Raw genomic sequence first — 15345 nt, forward strand, 5'->3', positions numbered from 1 at the left:
GAAACACGGTGTAAAATAATCTAAATCGTTCTTTTCGTTTTCAACCATGGTGAAATTTTCTTCCTATACCTCTTCTTGACCCACCCTCCCCCATCCCTTCTCACATTTTTTCCAACCTCCATTCCCCGTCCACCTCCATTTTGATTTCAATCTGCAGTGCTCAGTTGTGATTCCACAATTAGTTTTTTGCCACCATAATCCGGCCTGTTTTGTTGTTGCACTGCAGCTTTGCTGTTGCTAACTCCACTTGAATCTTCTTCCTTTCTCCAGAGACAAGCTGTTCCCTGCATTTGGATTTGGTGCTTTAATTCCTCCCAAGTTTGAGGTTTGTTATTTGTTCCTACTCTTGTCTTGCATTTGGTGCGGTTCTTGTTTATCTGTTTTGTATCCCATTTTATCAGCATGGTGATGTCTGTTTCTGTGCTTTCAGATTTCACACGAGTTTCCTCTGAACTTCAATTTTAGCAATCCTTATTGCAATGGTAAGATTGCTTTGTAATCATTCACCAAACCTCACTCCAAATCTACATGGACTTGTTTATACGTTTTTGTGTCAATAAGGTTCAGATGAGGAACAATGACTTTCAGACACATGGACAATTTAGTGCACTACATCCGATTTGAACTGTGAGGTAGTCCTGTGAGTTGGTATTTATTTGCTTAATGAAATTTTTAAATGTCCCAAAATAAGATCTTTAAACTACCAATGGAAAGAGTTTTTATTATTACTGGCTTATAAGACTGATAGGAATCCCAATATATGGGGCAAGAACAAAAAAGGATTCCGAGGAGATCCTGTCCTCCGCGCGGGGATAATCAGTGTCCCAAGTTGGTGTTTGCAGTTTTAACACATGTGCCCACATACCGAACACGTTTTTTGTTGTTGTTTGACACGTGTGCCCACGTTTTCTTTCGTTTTTGGGGTTTTTTTTTTTTCTTGCGTCACAAACTTCCTGGGAGTTCCCTGAATCCACTATCGTTGGATTCATCGAACTCTGTTAATCAGTTCACAAGTTATAACACTACAAACAGATGGAGAGACACAGCTCCTTTTATAACATAGACTAGTGGGAAACCCACAGGTATAGACATGTATGACATTTGGACCAGCCCTCTTCATATCTGATGCTTCACTCACGGGAGGGGATGGGGGAGGAGGGGTGGGAGAGGATCATGCACAAGGGCGAGCTAGGGTGGGAGAGAGTGTGGAGTAAATTACTTCTGCCTTGACTTGAGAAGGGGTAGAACCTGCCTTGATTGACTTGGATCAAATACACTTTCACTTCGTTAATTATAAAAAAAATCCTTAAAACCAAACGTTATTAATAAATATTAGATTCTATTGTTCGTCCACATATTCAGTTTATCACATACAAAGTTTTATGAAGTATTGCTTCATTATATAGTTGGAAAAGAGTTATCACTCGCCTGAAATAAACTCTTTATATGTACCCTGGGAACATGAAAAAATATAATTAGACAACAGTTCGAACCTTAACGTCAGTTTTCACTTGCAGAGAACCCTACCCTCCCTCACTACTCCCACTACCCTCGCTCTTCGACTCCCCCTCCCTCCACTAAACTGTCTGGCTCCCCATATTGCATCTAACCAGATGCAGTCAAAACGGCATCACAACTAATTCCTGAGCAGGGTACCCTACCCTCACTCTTCTACTTCCTCTCCCTCCTCTCACTACTTCTCCGACCTCATGCCTGCAGCATAAACCATCACCACCCACCCATGGACCCCCAACATTGTTGGTATTTTTTAAGGAAGCCTGGCTCAGATTGTCAATCGGCCATGTGGTTGCTGAGAAAAAAATGTTTAAAAAAAAAGATCAAAAAAGGGTCAAATAATAATGAAAATTATTTTTACAAAATTATTAATTTGGCTTCTCCATATTCTCATGTTAAGGCTTTGTTGAAAATTTGATGACAAAAGCTGAAATGGTAAAAATGTTATAGCCCGGACAGACACAGACACACAGACATGATTGCAAAACCCCATCTTCTGCTGCGTGGGGGATGGGCTAATGAAATTCTAACACAAGGACTATGATGCCAGGACATTTAAAATTATGCAATTTAAACTCAACGTCAATCTTCGTAACATAATACACTCACCCCGACATTCGCGGCTCCACTATTTGCAGACCCCGCGTATTCGCGGCAAACAAAATGCGACCTGTTTCTACATTCGCAGCCCTGTGCTTCGGGTTCGGGTATTTGCAGTTTTTATTTTATTTAAAAAAAAATTATTTTTTTTTGCAGGCACTAACAAAAAGAAAACAAAAATCCACCAGCCATGAATAAACGCAATTCTAAAACTATCTTCCACAAGCCATGCATAAACACAAAGGAGCTCGAACCAACCATCCACGCCAGCCGCACGAATAAACCCAAGGCAACAATAGCATTCCTTTCCTGTAGTAATTCTCGGCAGCCTACTGTAGTAGGACCTATTACCAACAATAGTATAAGAGAGTGCAACTCCCATATACTGTAATTCTAACTGTAGCATTTTTGCCGAGGAAACAAAGCAGTTGTGTCTTCGCAGTTTTTCATGGTGCAAAAACCATCCCCTGCCAGCCACGCGTATGACAGTTCCACAACCATCTTCCATGACCCACGCAGAAACACAAAGCAGCTCCAATCGACCATCTCCCACCAGCCGTGCAAATAAACACAGTTCTATAATGAGAAGGGCACTCGGGAGAGCGTATACCTCCGCCACGCTATGCCTGATCCAATAGAACATATCGGGCCCAATACATTTTTGAGATATTGTGCTATATATCGTTTTTAGCCCCATCTCTCAATGGTGAAGAATCACATTAAAAATTAAAAAATTCTCGGATCTGGATATGAATTCGGATTTTCACCAAAATCGAATCTTTGTCCTTGTCACATACCCAACCTGTCTACCAAGATTCGTCCGAATTCGTCCACAACTTTTTAAGATAGCTTGAGATATGTGTATGTATATATATATATATATATATATATATATATATATATATATATATATATATATATATACATACACATATATATATATATATATATATACATACACATATATATATATATATATATACATACACATATATATATATATATATATATATATACATATATATATATATATACATATATACATATATACATACACACACACACACACACACACACACACACACACACACACACACACACACACACACACATATATCATGCTATCGGTTTAGCCCGATCTTTCAGTGGTGAAGAATCACTTAAAAAATTATCGGATTTGGATCTCAACCAATATTGAATTAATTTGTCCATGTCACACAACCAACATGTCCACCAAGTTTCATCCTAATCCATCCAACTTTTTGAGATGTTGTGCTATATATTGTTTTTGGCCCTATCTCTCAATGGTGAAGAATTCATTTTTAAAATTCTATTATCGAGATCTGAATCTTCACCAAAATCTAATCAGTTTCTCCTTGTCACACACCCAACCTGCCCACCAAATTTCATCCAAATCCATCCACAACTTTTTGAGATATCGTGCACACAAACACAAGAAAGACAGAGGTGAAAACATAACATCCTTTCACCTTCGGTGGCAGAGGTAATAATCATCTTCCACAAGCCACGCAGAAACCATCCCCCACAAACGATGGTCGCACGATCCACCTGTCCTCCAGCTACCCCCAGCACGTCCTGGGTTTCATTCTTTTTGTGCTCACTGTTCATTCCACTTCCTTGACTTTCTGTGATTCCTCACATTCGGGAATTTTTACTCATCTTTCGATCATGGATCCTCAGCATGCGAGTGGTGCAGGAGATGAGTCTGCTACCAAGAGGCAGAAAAAAGTGATTAGCTTGAGCCAGAAAGTGGAGCAGCTTGACCGACGACAAAGGGGTGCAGCGTCACGCAGGTACTGTGGCGTGAACGAATCTGCTGTGTGCTACATAAAGAAGGAGAAGATGATTCGCGGAAGTGTTGCAGTGAGCGCAGTATCCAGCACAAAAGTGGTTACCCAGTTCAGGGATGTGCACATCAAATCAATGGAGAAGGCATTGAATATGTGGGTAAAGGACATTGCCCAGAGAAACATGCTTGTTAGCAGATCACTGATTCAGGAAAAAGCAAAGTGCATTTATGATCTGGCTGGCATGGATGGTGCTACAAACATGAGTGATGCGGGTACGAGTTCCTTTCAAGCCAGCAAGGGATGGTTTTGCCACTTCGAGGTGGTACCGTCTCCATAACATAAAGCTCGCAGGCGAGCGTGCCTCAGCGGACCACGAGGCAGCTGAAACTTTTCCTACTCAACTCACAAATCTCATTGAGGAGAAGGGGTATGTACTGGAGCAGGTCTTCAACGTAGATGACACCGGCCTGTTCTGGAAAACAAAATGGTCACAAGCATTTTCATCTTGAAGCGAGAGAGGAGAGTATTGAGCTTCAAGGCTGCGAAGGACCAGGTATCTCTTCTTCTCTGTGCCAACGCCAAAGGGTACTGCATGATCAAACCCATGATGTATTGTTCCCGAAACTCACATGCTTTCAATGGCAAAACCCAAAAAAAACTCTGCCCTTATTTTGGAGGGCCAACAGAAAGGTGTTGGTAACAGATACGATCTTTATTGATTCCTTCCACAATTGTTTCGTCCCTCAAGTGGAGAGGTAACCTCTCCTTCAGACAACAACCTCTCCTTCAAGGTTCTCCTGCTGGTAGACCGCTCCTGGGTCGAAGTCATCTTCCTGCCACCACCCTGATCCAAACACTCGACTAAGGTGTGATTTCAACATTTAAAACATGTTGCACCTACCGCACCTTCCCTCGCATTATGGATGCTATGAAATTCGATTCCGCACTTACTGTTGTGTAATGTTGGAAGGATTTCAACAAAGTGCACTGCATCAGCACCATCAAAGACTCACCGGACGAGGTGAAAGCCTCTACCATCAAAATTTGCTGGCAGAATCTATGGCCACAGGCAGTCAACAACTTCAGAGGTTTTTCCCGACAACGAGGAGTGTTGGAAAAATGCCGGGTTGGCACGGGAGGTAGGAGGAGGAAGGCTTCGACCATATGGAGCCTGAGGAATTGGAGCAGCTCATCACCTCCCATGGTAAGGAGCTGACTGAGGAGGAGTTGGAAGCCTTAATTATGGCCTCCGAGGAGGAGGATGGAAGTGGCAGTGAAGCGTAAGATGTGGCGAGGCCCAACCTGACAGTCAAGTTCCTTGCTGAGCCGCTGCAGGAAATGAGGTCAGTCGCTGATAGGTTGCAAGGTGCTGACCCAGTACTGAATTTTAAATAATTATTTTTATCATTAGCCTGGTTTTGACTTAACAGTTAGGGTAGTTACCTTAGGATCCTTGGGTCTTTAGTTCAAGCCCCTGTTTTCCTTGAATTAATGCCAGGCAGGTTGGCTCAGCCTTTCATCCTTCTGAGGTCGGCAAAATGAGTACCAGCTTACTGGTAACGGGTCATTACATCAGCAGCACAGCCATGCCCCCAGAAAAATGATGCAGCCAAGCAGCCATAGACTGCATACGAATAAATAAAGAAATTATCATCATTGATCATCGTCAAAAGTTGCATCGTACTGCATCATGAAATTCAATAAAAATTGGAAAGAGTACCTCCTGTTGTTGTTTTATTTGTAAACATTTTTAATGAAACTGCAATCAAGTGTATTTTTTTTAATTTTCCTTAAAAATCATGAACTGCAGGGAACGGATCCCCCTTTTTCCCATTGAAACAAAGGCCCAACATTTGTGGCCCTGTGCTTTGCACATTCATGGTTTCTTGAAGGCGTGTATTTGCGGTTTTTAGTGGGATTTTTCATTTTTCCTTATGAATCGCGAACCGCCGTGAACCTTCCCCCTTTTATCAATTGAAATGATGCTTCGACATGCTTGGCATTTTTCAGGAACGTTAGGGTTAGGGTTATATGTTTGACTGCACATAATTCCATATCTTCATTCAAGCTTTAACTCCAAGCAGTTAAAATGGCAACTATTTCCGGGATCAAGACTCGCTTTGGGCACCACGCAAGATCGAAGCGAAGCAAACGAGTCATTTTCAATAAAATAACATGACTTGTGGCAAAGGCATTGGCTAACCTTTTGGAATTCCTTACCGTGTTCTTACATTTATTTGTAAGCATTTTTAATGAAACTATGATGATGTGCATTATTGTTAAACTTTTAAAATTTTCCTTATGCATCACTATTCCCCATGAACCTATCCCCCTTTTCCCCATTGAAACAATGCACCGCCATTCGCGAATTTGCGGCAGTTTTCAAGAACATATCTCCCATGAATGCTGAGGTTTTATGGTACATGAGATTTGAAACACAGGCTCAGGTGGGAGTCCCGAGGAGGCCATGTAGACTGCTGTTGTATGCCAGGCTCATTGAGTTCATCTACTTTTGAAAAATTGCTCGAATACACCGCATAATACATTGGATTACAATCGTATGTGGAGAACATACTGCTAGCTGTCGGTTTAGCTTACAACTTTGTCAGCTTGATGAAATAAATATAAATGGAATTGCACTGAAATTGCACTGTATTGCGATATATTATTTAATTATTTTGTCGTGTTACAGATGGTGTTTGTCAATTTTGCAATTCCATTATACTTGTGCTGATGAATTGGATATGTGAGAGCACCCTTTGAGTGGAACGGTTACTAAGTGACTTTCGACATGAAGGTGTGCAGGAAATTGTGAATGCATATCATTCCTGCCTGCAACAGCTGCGCTTATACGGGCCGACCTACTTTTCTCCAATCATCAACCATGTGGCTCAGTTTGCTGCTGCTGCTGCTAAACTACCCGGCGCGACTGTAATGGTTACACTTCTCTCGACTCAAAGCTATCTCATTATTGATCATTTCTGTGAATTATTTTCATCTGACGAGTTAAACTGCATGACCACAGTGCTTCTGTTCTCTCCCCAGCAGTACTTTGTTCTGCTCATTTTGACTGATGGCGTGATCACAGACATGGATGAAACTCGTCTTGCCATCGTGAATGCCTCTCGGCTTCCAATGTCCATCATCATAGTGGGTGTTGGTGGGGCAGACTTTGATGGCATGGAGATCTTGGATGGAGATGGTGGTTTGCTCAAGGCGCCCTCAGGAGTCGCAGCTTCCCGTGACATCGTTCAGTTTGTTCCCTTCCGCAACTTCATAAACGTAAGTGTTCGTCAACTTCATTTGAAGCTTAATTCATATGAAAATGAGCATCATACATTGGGGCTTCACCTTCCAAAATTTATAACACTGATTTGTCATTTTGGTCGTTACAGGAATTTAATGGTTTGCAACCAGACATATTTTTTCCGGTTTTCCATTCTTACAAAGATGTTAAGGTTTTGTTTAGTTCTTACCAGTTTTGGGTGCATGTGGGGTTCACGAGGGGGTTGGTCAGACTCGCCACTCGACCTCTGACCCTGAAACCAACGAGCCACAGGATAACTTCGCGACCTGCCGGGTTGCTCACCAACCGAGGATGCTGGTTGAAGCAGCTAAACCAAGCAGCAGGGTCCTCGCACCCATCTATCGCATTACCTTACCATTGGTTTAGCTATTTCAACTGAGAAACCATGCTCTCAACATCCCACCTCATCAACTTACTCAGGTACGACCTTCGTGGTACATAACTTTGTGTCTATTTCTTACGTACATACTATGCCGAAACAATAAAGGAAAAGACAATCGGGCAGGTGTGAAGCAGTTTACCCAAGTACAAAGCACATATTTACAGGCATGAAAAGATGGACAAGAGGAGCAATGAACCCTTAGCATGTAAAAGATCCCCTTACAGTCTTACTTGCATGACGACACGAGACGGACGTGCCACAGTCATCCAGGAAAAGTATAGAGGAAGAGGAAGCATACTGTCAGATTACGCTATTCGTGGAGGAGACGTTCCTAAAAATTGCCACGAATGTTGGGGTCCGTAAATGTTGGGGCATTGCTAAAAAAAAATTTTTTAACATGGTCTAGATGACTCATGGAAGAGCGATTACACAGAACAAATCAGGACACAAAATAACAAAGGGAACAGCAGGAGAAAGGAAAAATACCAACAACAGGGCGGAGGGAGAAAGCAGACGGAGACGGACAAACGAGGGATGCAGGTAACTATGAGGGGTAAGGGAAACGCAAAGGGTGGGCAATATGGATACATCAGAAAAATTGTGTTTGATCAGTTTGTGATTTTTGTCAAGGTCTGAGGAGAAGGAAGAGGCTGCTGCTGGTCTGTCAGAAGGATGAGAGATGTCATGGCAGAGTGGAGTCATCTTCAAAGATAGAGGATTTTCCAGAGTCAGATAGATCATTAATGAAGCTTAGGAATAATATGGGGCCGAGAACACTGCCTTGGGGTGCTCCAGCCTTGACAGAGAGAGGAGAAGAAAGGGTTCTGTAAAGAGCCACACGTCCACAACAGGGGAGGAAATCAGAAATCCAAGAGTGAAGTTGGTCTTGGATTCCATCAGCAGTTTGGAAAGCAAGGCTGGAAGCCAGACTGTATCAAAAGCTCAAGATATGTCCAGAGAGATGGCCCTGATCTCATGTCTGACATTGAGGGCCTCCATTGTTGGGAGAGTAGAAGCAGTATGTTCAAGGTAGGTAGAGTGACCAGGTCTGAATCCAAATTGATTAACTGAGATGAGGTTGTTGGAGAAAAGGAATGATTTTATGTCAACTGTGATGATTGATTCCACGACCTTGCTGATGATTGGAAGTACAGTAAGCTAATTGGACTGTAGTTAAGGGGATCCCTTTTTGCACCTTTTTATGTAATGCTGTGATGTTGGCTCATTTCCATTTTCCCAGGTGGATATAGGAGACCAGTACTGAAGTTTTAAATAAATAAATAAACCACGAATGTCGAAGCAGGTCACACTTTATGACCTGCGAATACGTGGGGTTTGCGAATAGCAAATCCGTGAATAACGGGGTCCGACAATATAAAAGCAGTTTGAGGCTGAGGTGCGGCCTCTCGCTCACCTGAAACAAGCAGGTGGGCTTGCGTTTATCCCAAATTGGAGGGAAGATAAGGAAGGAAATGCGGCATAAACTTAGAGGAAAAGGTGTGAGGTGCAGATGGTGCCTCGCCCACCCATGATGGAGGTTAATTGTTGATCGCTCTTTTTGAATCATTGAGGCTCTTTGTGCGCCTCAAGTGGACTAATTAGGGGTTCTTAGTGACAGAAATAAAAGATCGTGTAAGTCAGTATGGAACTGCTGTGCACCAAGGACCTTGCCCCCGTGCTTGTCTCAGCCCAGCTTGTCTTGGCCCAGGGCAGCTTAGCTTGTCTCGGCCCAGGGCAGCTTAGCTTGGCTCGGCCCAGGGCAGCTTAGCTTGGCTCGGCCCAGGGCAGCTTCGCTTGTCTCGGCCCAGGGCAGCTTCGCTTGTCTCGGCCCAGGGCAGCTTCGCTTGTCTCGGCCCAGGGCAGCTTCGCTTGTCTCGGCCCAGGGCAGCTTCGCTTGTCTCGGCCCAGGGCAGCTTCGCTTGTCTCGGCCCAGGGCAGCTTCGCTTGTCTCGGCCCAGGGCAGCTTCGCTTGTCTCGGCCCAGGGCAGCTTCGCTTGTCTCGGCCCAGGGCAGCTTCGCTTGTCTCGGCCCAGGGCAGCTTCGCTTGTCTCGGCCCAGGGCAGCTTCGCTTGTCTCGGCCCAGGGCAGCTTCGCTTGTCTCGGCCCAGGGCAGCTTCGCTTGTCTCGGCCCAGGGCAGCTTCGCTTGTCTCGGCCCAGGGCAGCTTCGCTTGTCTCGGCCCAGGGCAGCTTCGCTTGTCTCGGCCCAGGGCAGCTTCGCTTGTCTCGGCCCAGGGCAGCTTCGCTTGTCTCGGCCCAGGGCAGCTTCGCTTGTCTCGGCCCAGGGCAGCTTCGCTTGTCTCGGCCCAGGGCAGCTTCGCTTGTCTCGGCCCAGGGCAGCTTAGCTTGTCTCGGCCCAGGGCAGCTTAGCTTGTCCCGGCCCAGGGCAGCTTAGCTTGTCTCGGCCCAGGGCAGCTTAGCTTGTCCCGGCCCAGGGCAGCTTAGCTTGTCTCGGCAGGCAGTCAAACAAGCAGGCAACTTACTTCACGAACAGGTCCTCAGTGTGCACAACAGCAGCGAACAGTTCCGGTCACTCGGGTTTTCATCTCTCCCGGGCCAGGCGTGTTCTCGAAGGAGAAAAGTTTGTGGGAGCACTCTAATCCCATGCGAGGTGCAGCTCTTGGGAGCAAGGATTACCACACACTCTCTAACCCAGCGCGAGGTGTCCTCTTTGGCTCACGCTCACCAAGGCTTTCCAAAGGGTCGATTGTGGTGACAAAATAGCAGATAGCTTCTAGAAGGATCTCCCAGTGGTGCTGTGTAGCAGCAGTACTTCCCACCGAGCACTGAGATCAACTTTTAATATGGTTCAAATGCATGTGCTGCGAGACATGTTGCATTGTGTGCCTACATCGTCCTGTGGAAAAGGTGCAGGGGGTAAGGAAGGTTGGGGAAAAGCGGGGGGGGGGGGAGAAGGTTGAATGGATTTGAGGATTGAAGTGGATTTAAATGATGAAGGGTTCTCAAACCAATACGGGGTTCAAGAGGTAACGGGTGAAGGGTTTTGGGGAAGCATGGGGAAAGGGGGTTCGGGAGCGAACAGGTGAGGAAATGGGATGGACGAGTGGAAAGGGGGAAATCACACAGAGGGAAAGAGTCTGTTATACCCACACAACGCATCTTTCCCATCCCCTGTTGCAAAGGGATGGGACCTTACTGAGCACACTTACGAATGAAATATGTAACTGAGGATTTCTTATGTGTTGAATGCAACTCCTCGCAATCCTTTTTCCACAACTGCACGGTATTCTTACATTGACTTTGACATACACATTAGCAAACATTGCATGTGTTTATTTCCATGGCTTATGTTCTCATAGCAAGGAATTGGCTATTGGTAAGTATAAATGGTGACAGGTGGCAGAGGTAAGTCCCAGAGGGGATTGTGGATGGTAGTTTGAGGAGGGCTTTGTGTAACAACAATAATCGGGCGGTGCGCAAGAAACGACAAAAGGCTCGTAAAAGGAGGTAATTGTACATGTAGACACAAACAACCATTCATATCGGCTCAAAAACTGCCCATGGCTGAAATTAAATGCCACCATAACTAAATCGGAACACAGGTTGCCCACGATTGGTCGAAACCTGTGATATTTGAGGGTTTGCTGTACTGTATTGTACTTATCGCCGCATCAACATTGCATTGGGTGTACTCGTAATCAATTTGTTTGTTTTTTAGTTATTATTGAACTGAATGATTTTTATCCATGTCTCCCAAGAGGAAAATTGTTTTTGGCGAACAAAATGTAAAAAAAAAAGTCGAGGAAAGTAATGTCTGACTCAAAGTGGAGGTTTTGGATAAGCTTGGTCGAGGCGAGTGTGTGTTTGTTTTCTTTATTCTCTGGTTTCAGAGCTGCAGAACGATTTATAAAAGAAACACATCTGACAGATTACAAAATGAAACGATTTAAAAGATTATGGTAATGGGGATAAATGGTGGGAGTTTTGGGACGAGCACGGAGGGCTGGAGGTACGCACATTTTCCTCCAAGCCGTCTAGCCTGGGTTGGAATCCTGACGCAGCTATAAACTGTCATCCCGGTGTTTCATAGGCAGGGTGATTAATCAATGTGTGTGACGTCTCTTGGATGGATGTGAAAACTGAAAATTCCATCTATCAGCATTGGTTGTTGGACACTTAAGACCCCCACATTGTACTTTGCAAAGAGTATGCGAGCTATTCCTGGCACCATGACCCAATTCCTGCCCTAACTACTGCTGCGAAAACATTGGCAAACCTCCCAGTTTACATCAGGGAAGGGCCACATTTAATCTGGATCAACACATCAGGAGACTTCATCATAAAGCCAATAAATATTTATTTTACATGTTTATTTCAATTGTGATGTGCTTATTTTTAACTGCTGCCCACCTTTCTCTCTATTTTCTCAAAGCCAAGGAAACTAACCCCCTTATTACCATCGGAATTGGTTTTAACTGTCACGGTTTGTTTTGATTATCGTGGCATTTTCCAGGTATGCAACTCGCACAATATTTAAGGGCTTACTGTACAGGTGTAAGGGGTTTAAAGGTTCATAAGCGGTCTTAAGGTCTCTGGGGTCTGGGGTGTCATCGTTGTATGTTCCAAAAGTAGTTAGGGTCTAAAGGATATTAAAATGTCAAGGTTTTAAAGGGTTTTTGGGGTCTTAGCGTCAAAAGGGTATTCATGTGTTAGGGCCTATAGAGGTTTAAAGGGTCATAAGGGGTCTAAATGTCTGTGGGGTCTCAAGGATTCAAAGGGTATGGGTCAATTGGGTCTATCATGTCTAAAAAGGGTCAAAAGGGATGTAAATGACTAAAGGGTCTTCAAAAGGTCTAAGGAGTTTAAAGGGTTCAAGGGTTCTTGGCAGTCTCACTGGTAGAAAGTGTTGAAGGGATCTAAAGGGGACTTGATAGTCTTAAGGGGTCTAATCGCCTGAAGGGTCTCTGAGGTCTAAAAGTCCAAAGGGTCCATTCCATTGGGTGTCGGGGGTGTGAAGACTCCGTTCCCCGGCCAGGTATAAAGAGAGTCAACAGAAGGGGATTCACCAAAATGCAGCTTTATTGAAGGACCACATGCCAGCCAGCGGAGTTGGTGTTGGCAGCCCAACCGACAATGGAGAGCTCCCAAAACCAAACTGAGTTTTACATCCAAAAACTTTCCCTTGTATACAATCTATCTCTAATTCCAATCTGTCTGGTTATACTCTAACCTAGTTGGACAAGAGCTCTTATTTTATGGCCTAACAGTCGTCCATCTCCCACGTCCAAAAGTGTTATCACTGTGGGATGGTTGCAGGACAAACAGAAATCCCTTTTAAGTTCACATAAATCCAAAGAGGAAAACAGGTCTGGCTTTGGTAAAAGAACCCAGCTCTATTCGTTTCTCAGACAAAGGAATGTGGGTTTACCATATAATAATATATATGTATTAAGTATGGATCGGATGTGACCATATAGCACTCCTCACAGGGGGTTCTAGAGTTCTAAAGGGTGTTAAGGGGTCGAAATGGTGTGAAGTGTTGAAAGTGCCTTAAAGGGACAAAAAAAAGGACTGAAAGGTCTGTCCCCTCTCTGCCACCCTCCTCCCCCCCCCAAACAATCTCCCCCCCCCCTCTATTTCCCATTCTTTAAAGCAAGAGAGCATCGTTGACTTTCAGGGGTTAAAATTTCATTTAAGATGTTAAATTATAATATCAAATTAAAGTAAGAGGTTTACGTTAAACAACAACGAAACATCTCATGAGATGAGGGAATCTCACGATGTGTGAGGGACATACGAACATAGATTACTTTTTGTGTTAATTCGCTAATTATCTCACCACCTGGAAGGAAATTTAATAAAAAGGCTGAATTAGTTTTTGCACATCCACACCATAAATCATGGCAAGTTTCAAAACGATCTGTTGAGCTGCTTCGGAGGAGTCAGGGAAAATAAGCAAAAAAATGTTAATGGATCCACTGACTTCCTGACTGATTGAAGGACATGGTAATGGCTTTAATAGATTACCTCAACTTTTATCGTAGATGAGCTAAAAACGATACGTGCTACTTCCTTGCTTTATGCTCAGCATTTAAACGATAGAGCATAGACAAACAACCATAGGTTGGCAAATATTGTGCAAGCTTGATGGGCTGAATGGCCTTATGTATTGAAGATCCTTATAAGGGAACTTGCACCAATTTAAATGTTTAAAGACTAATCAAAAACACATATTCACGTTTCACATTTTTCAGGCATCCAAGGAGGTGTTGGCGAGAAGCGTATTGGCTGAGGTGCCTCTGCAGCTGACATCGTACTACCACATGCATAACCTGCCACCTCCAAACCTCCCACAGCCTTAGTGCCACAGAGGAACTGCGGGCCTTATTCTGCAAACATCTGTCCAGCCTGGCAAGACGAGTGTTTCTGTGTTCATCAAGAAAGGACTATTGTGACCCATTAATGATCTCTGAGTACCCTAAAGGCTAAACCCATTGAACATTGATTGTGGGAGTGGAAATCTGACAAAGTTGGGTTGTTGGCACTTGAATTCTCACTAGGTACAAGCTCTCATGCAATGGCCCTTTGTCCCATGCTGGTGATTGCCAAAGTTTTTTTTTTTTTTTTTTACTCATCATCACTTCTATGCAATAGTTTCCTAAAAAGCAGTACTGTGAGTTTTTTTGAGCCAATACAAACCAGGAACTTGTAAACCATGCTTTGTTGCATTGAACTAACCTTTTACATTGGCTTGGAGCTTTTTGAGAAAGGGATGACAGCCCTCTGGATTGTGGAATGGTTGATTTACTCCTTGGAAGTTGTTTCTGGCAGGATAGCCCAGATGTGTGCACACTTGCCTCTGAGCTGTCGAGCCTGGGTTCAAATCTCGGCCCAGCTATAAACTGTCATTCTCGTGTTTCGCAGGCAGGGTGATTTATCAATGTGTATGCCATCCCTTGGATGGATGTTAAACTGGGCTTCCCATGTGCTGGCGTTTATGATCTCACAGTGGCTTTGCTGAAGAGTACGTGAGTTATCACTGACACCTTGGTTACGTTAAATTCATGTTCTAACCTTCAGGGGGAACTGCATCAATAGCATAGCACACACTCCAGCAAATTGTGCTATTCACAGCCATGTTCTGCAAAGGACAGAATAAGTTTGTTCTTCTTGATAAGCTGGTGTCACTTTTTGATTGTTTACTTATGTTTCTTCTTGGAGAAAACATTTTTTTTTATGTTTCTACTTAACACATTAAATTGCCAATCATGAAATCTTGCAAAATATAGAACCTTGTCTTGCAATCCTATTTTGTAATTCGCACATTGTTTCTGGAGCTTTCATACAGCTTTTAGCATTGGTTTACTTTGTTGTCTTCTTGGAGAAATTCTATATTTGTTAGTTTCTGCTTAAAACATAAAGGTATTTGCCAATAACCGCATCACATAAAATGGAAGAACTAGTTTTTGCAATCTGAGATACATTGTTGTAACTTGTTTTCAACATTTATTTGTGTATGGCACTGCAGATGTATTTGCAATAAAATACAGCTCATATTTTTGGTTTGTGGTTCATTTTTCGGATAAACATAGTGTTGGCTAGACTGTTCACGTGGCTTGCTTAAAATCTTTGGGTCTTGAGTTCAAGCCCCTGTCAAACCCGTTAAATAATAGCAGGTGGGTTGATTCAGCCTGTCATCCTTCCGAGGTCGGCAAAATGAGTACCAGCTAACTGGAAACGGGGCAATGCATCAGCGGGACCTCCGCACTCC

General features: G+C 43.7%; 1 protein-coding gene across 5 annotated transcripts in view; it reads left to right on the forward strand.

Annotated features, from left to right (window-relative positions):
• Nucleotides 1–15130, forward strand: part of LOC147023355 (copine-3-like) — a 56387-nt gene extending 41257 nt beyond the window's left edge. For 4 of the 5 annotated variants that reach the window (XM_085888688.1, XM_085888684.1, XM_085888686.1 and 1 more), the window contains exons 13-17: nucleotides 271–325; nucleotides 431–482; nucleotides 6724–6857; nucleotides 6972–7208; nucleotides 13829–15130. In XM_085888688.1, coding sequence (XP_085744814.1) covers nucleotides 271–325; nucleotides 431–482; nucleotides 6724–6857; nucleotides 6972–7208; nucleotides 13829–13936 — 586 coding nt within the window. In that variant the 3' untranslated portion in view covers nucleotides 13937–15130. The remainder of the gene's footprint in view (nucleotides 1–270; nucleotides 326–430; nucleotides 483–6723; nucleotides 6858–6971; nucleotides 7209–13828) is intronic. The other variant, XM_085888685.1, reaches the window with a different exon arrangement.
• Nucleotides 15131–15345: the final 215 nt, after the last annotated feature.

The sequence above is a fragment of the Eptatretus burgeri genome, chromosome 7 (genome assembly GCF_056783735.1).
Source record: "Eptatretus burgeri isolate ZD-2024b chromosome 7, Ebu_testis_v1, whole genome shotgun sequence".
Classification (NCBI taxonomy): Eukaryota; Metazoa; Chordata; class Myxini; order Myxiniformes; family Myxinidae; genus Eptatretus; species Eptatretus burgeri.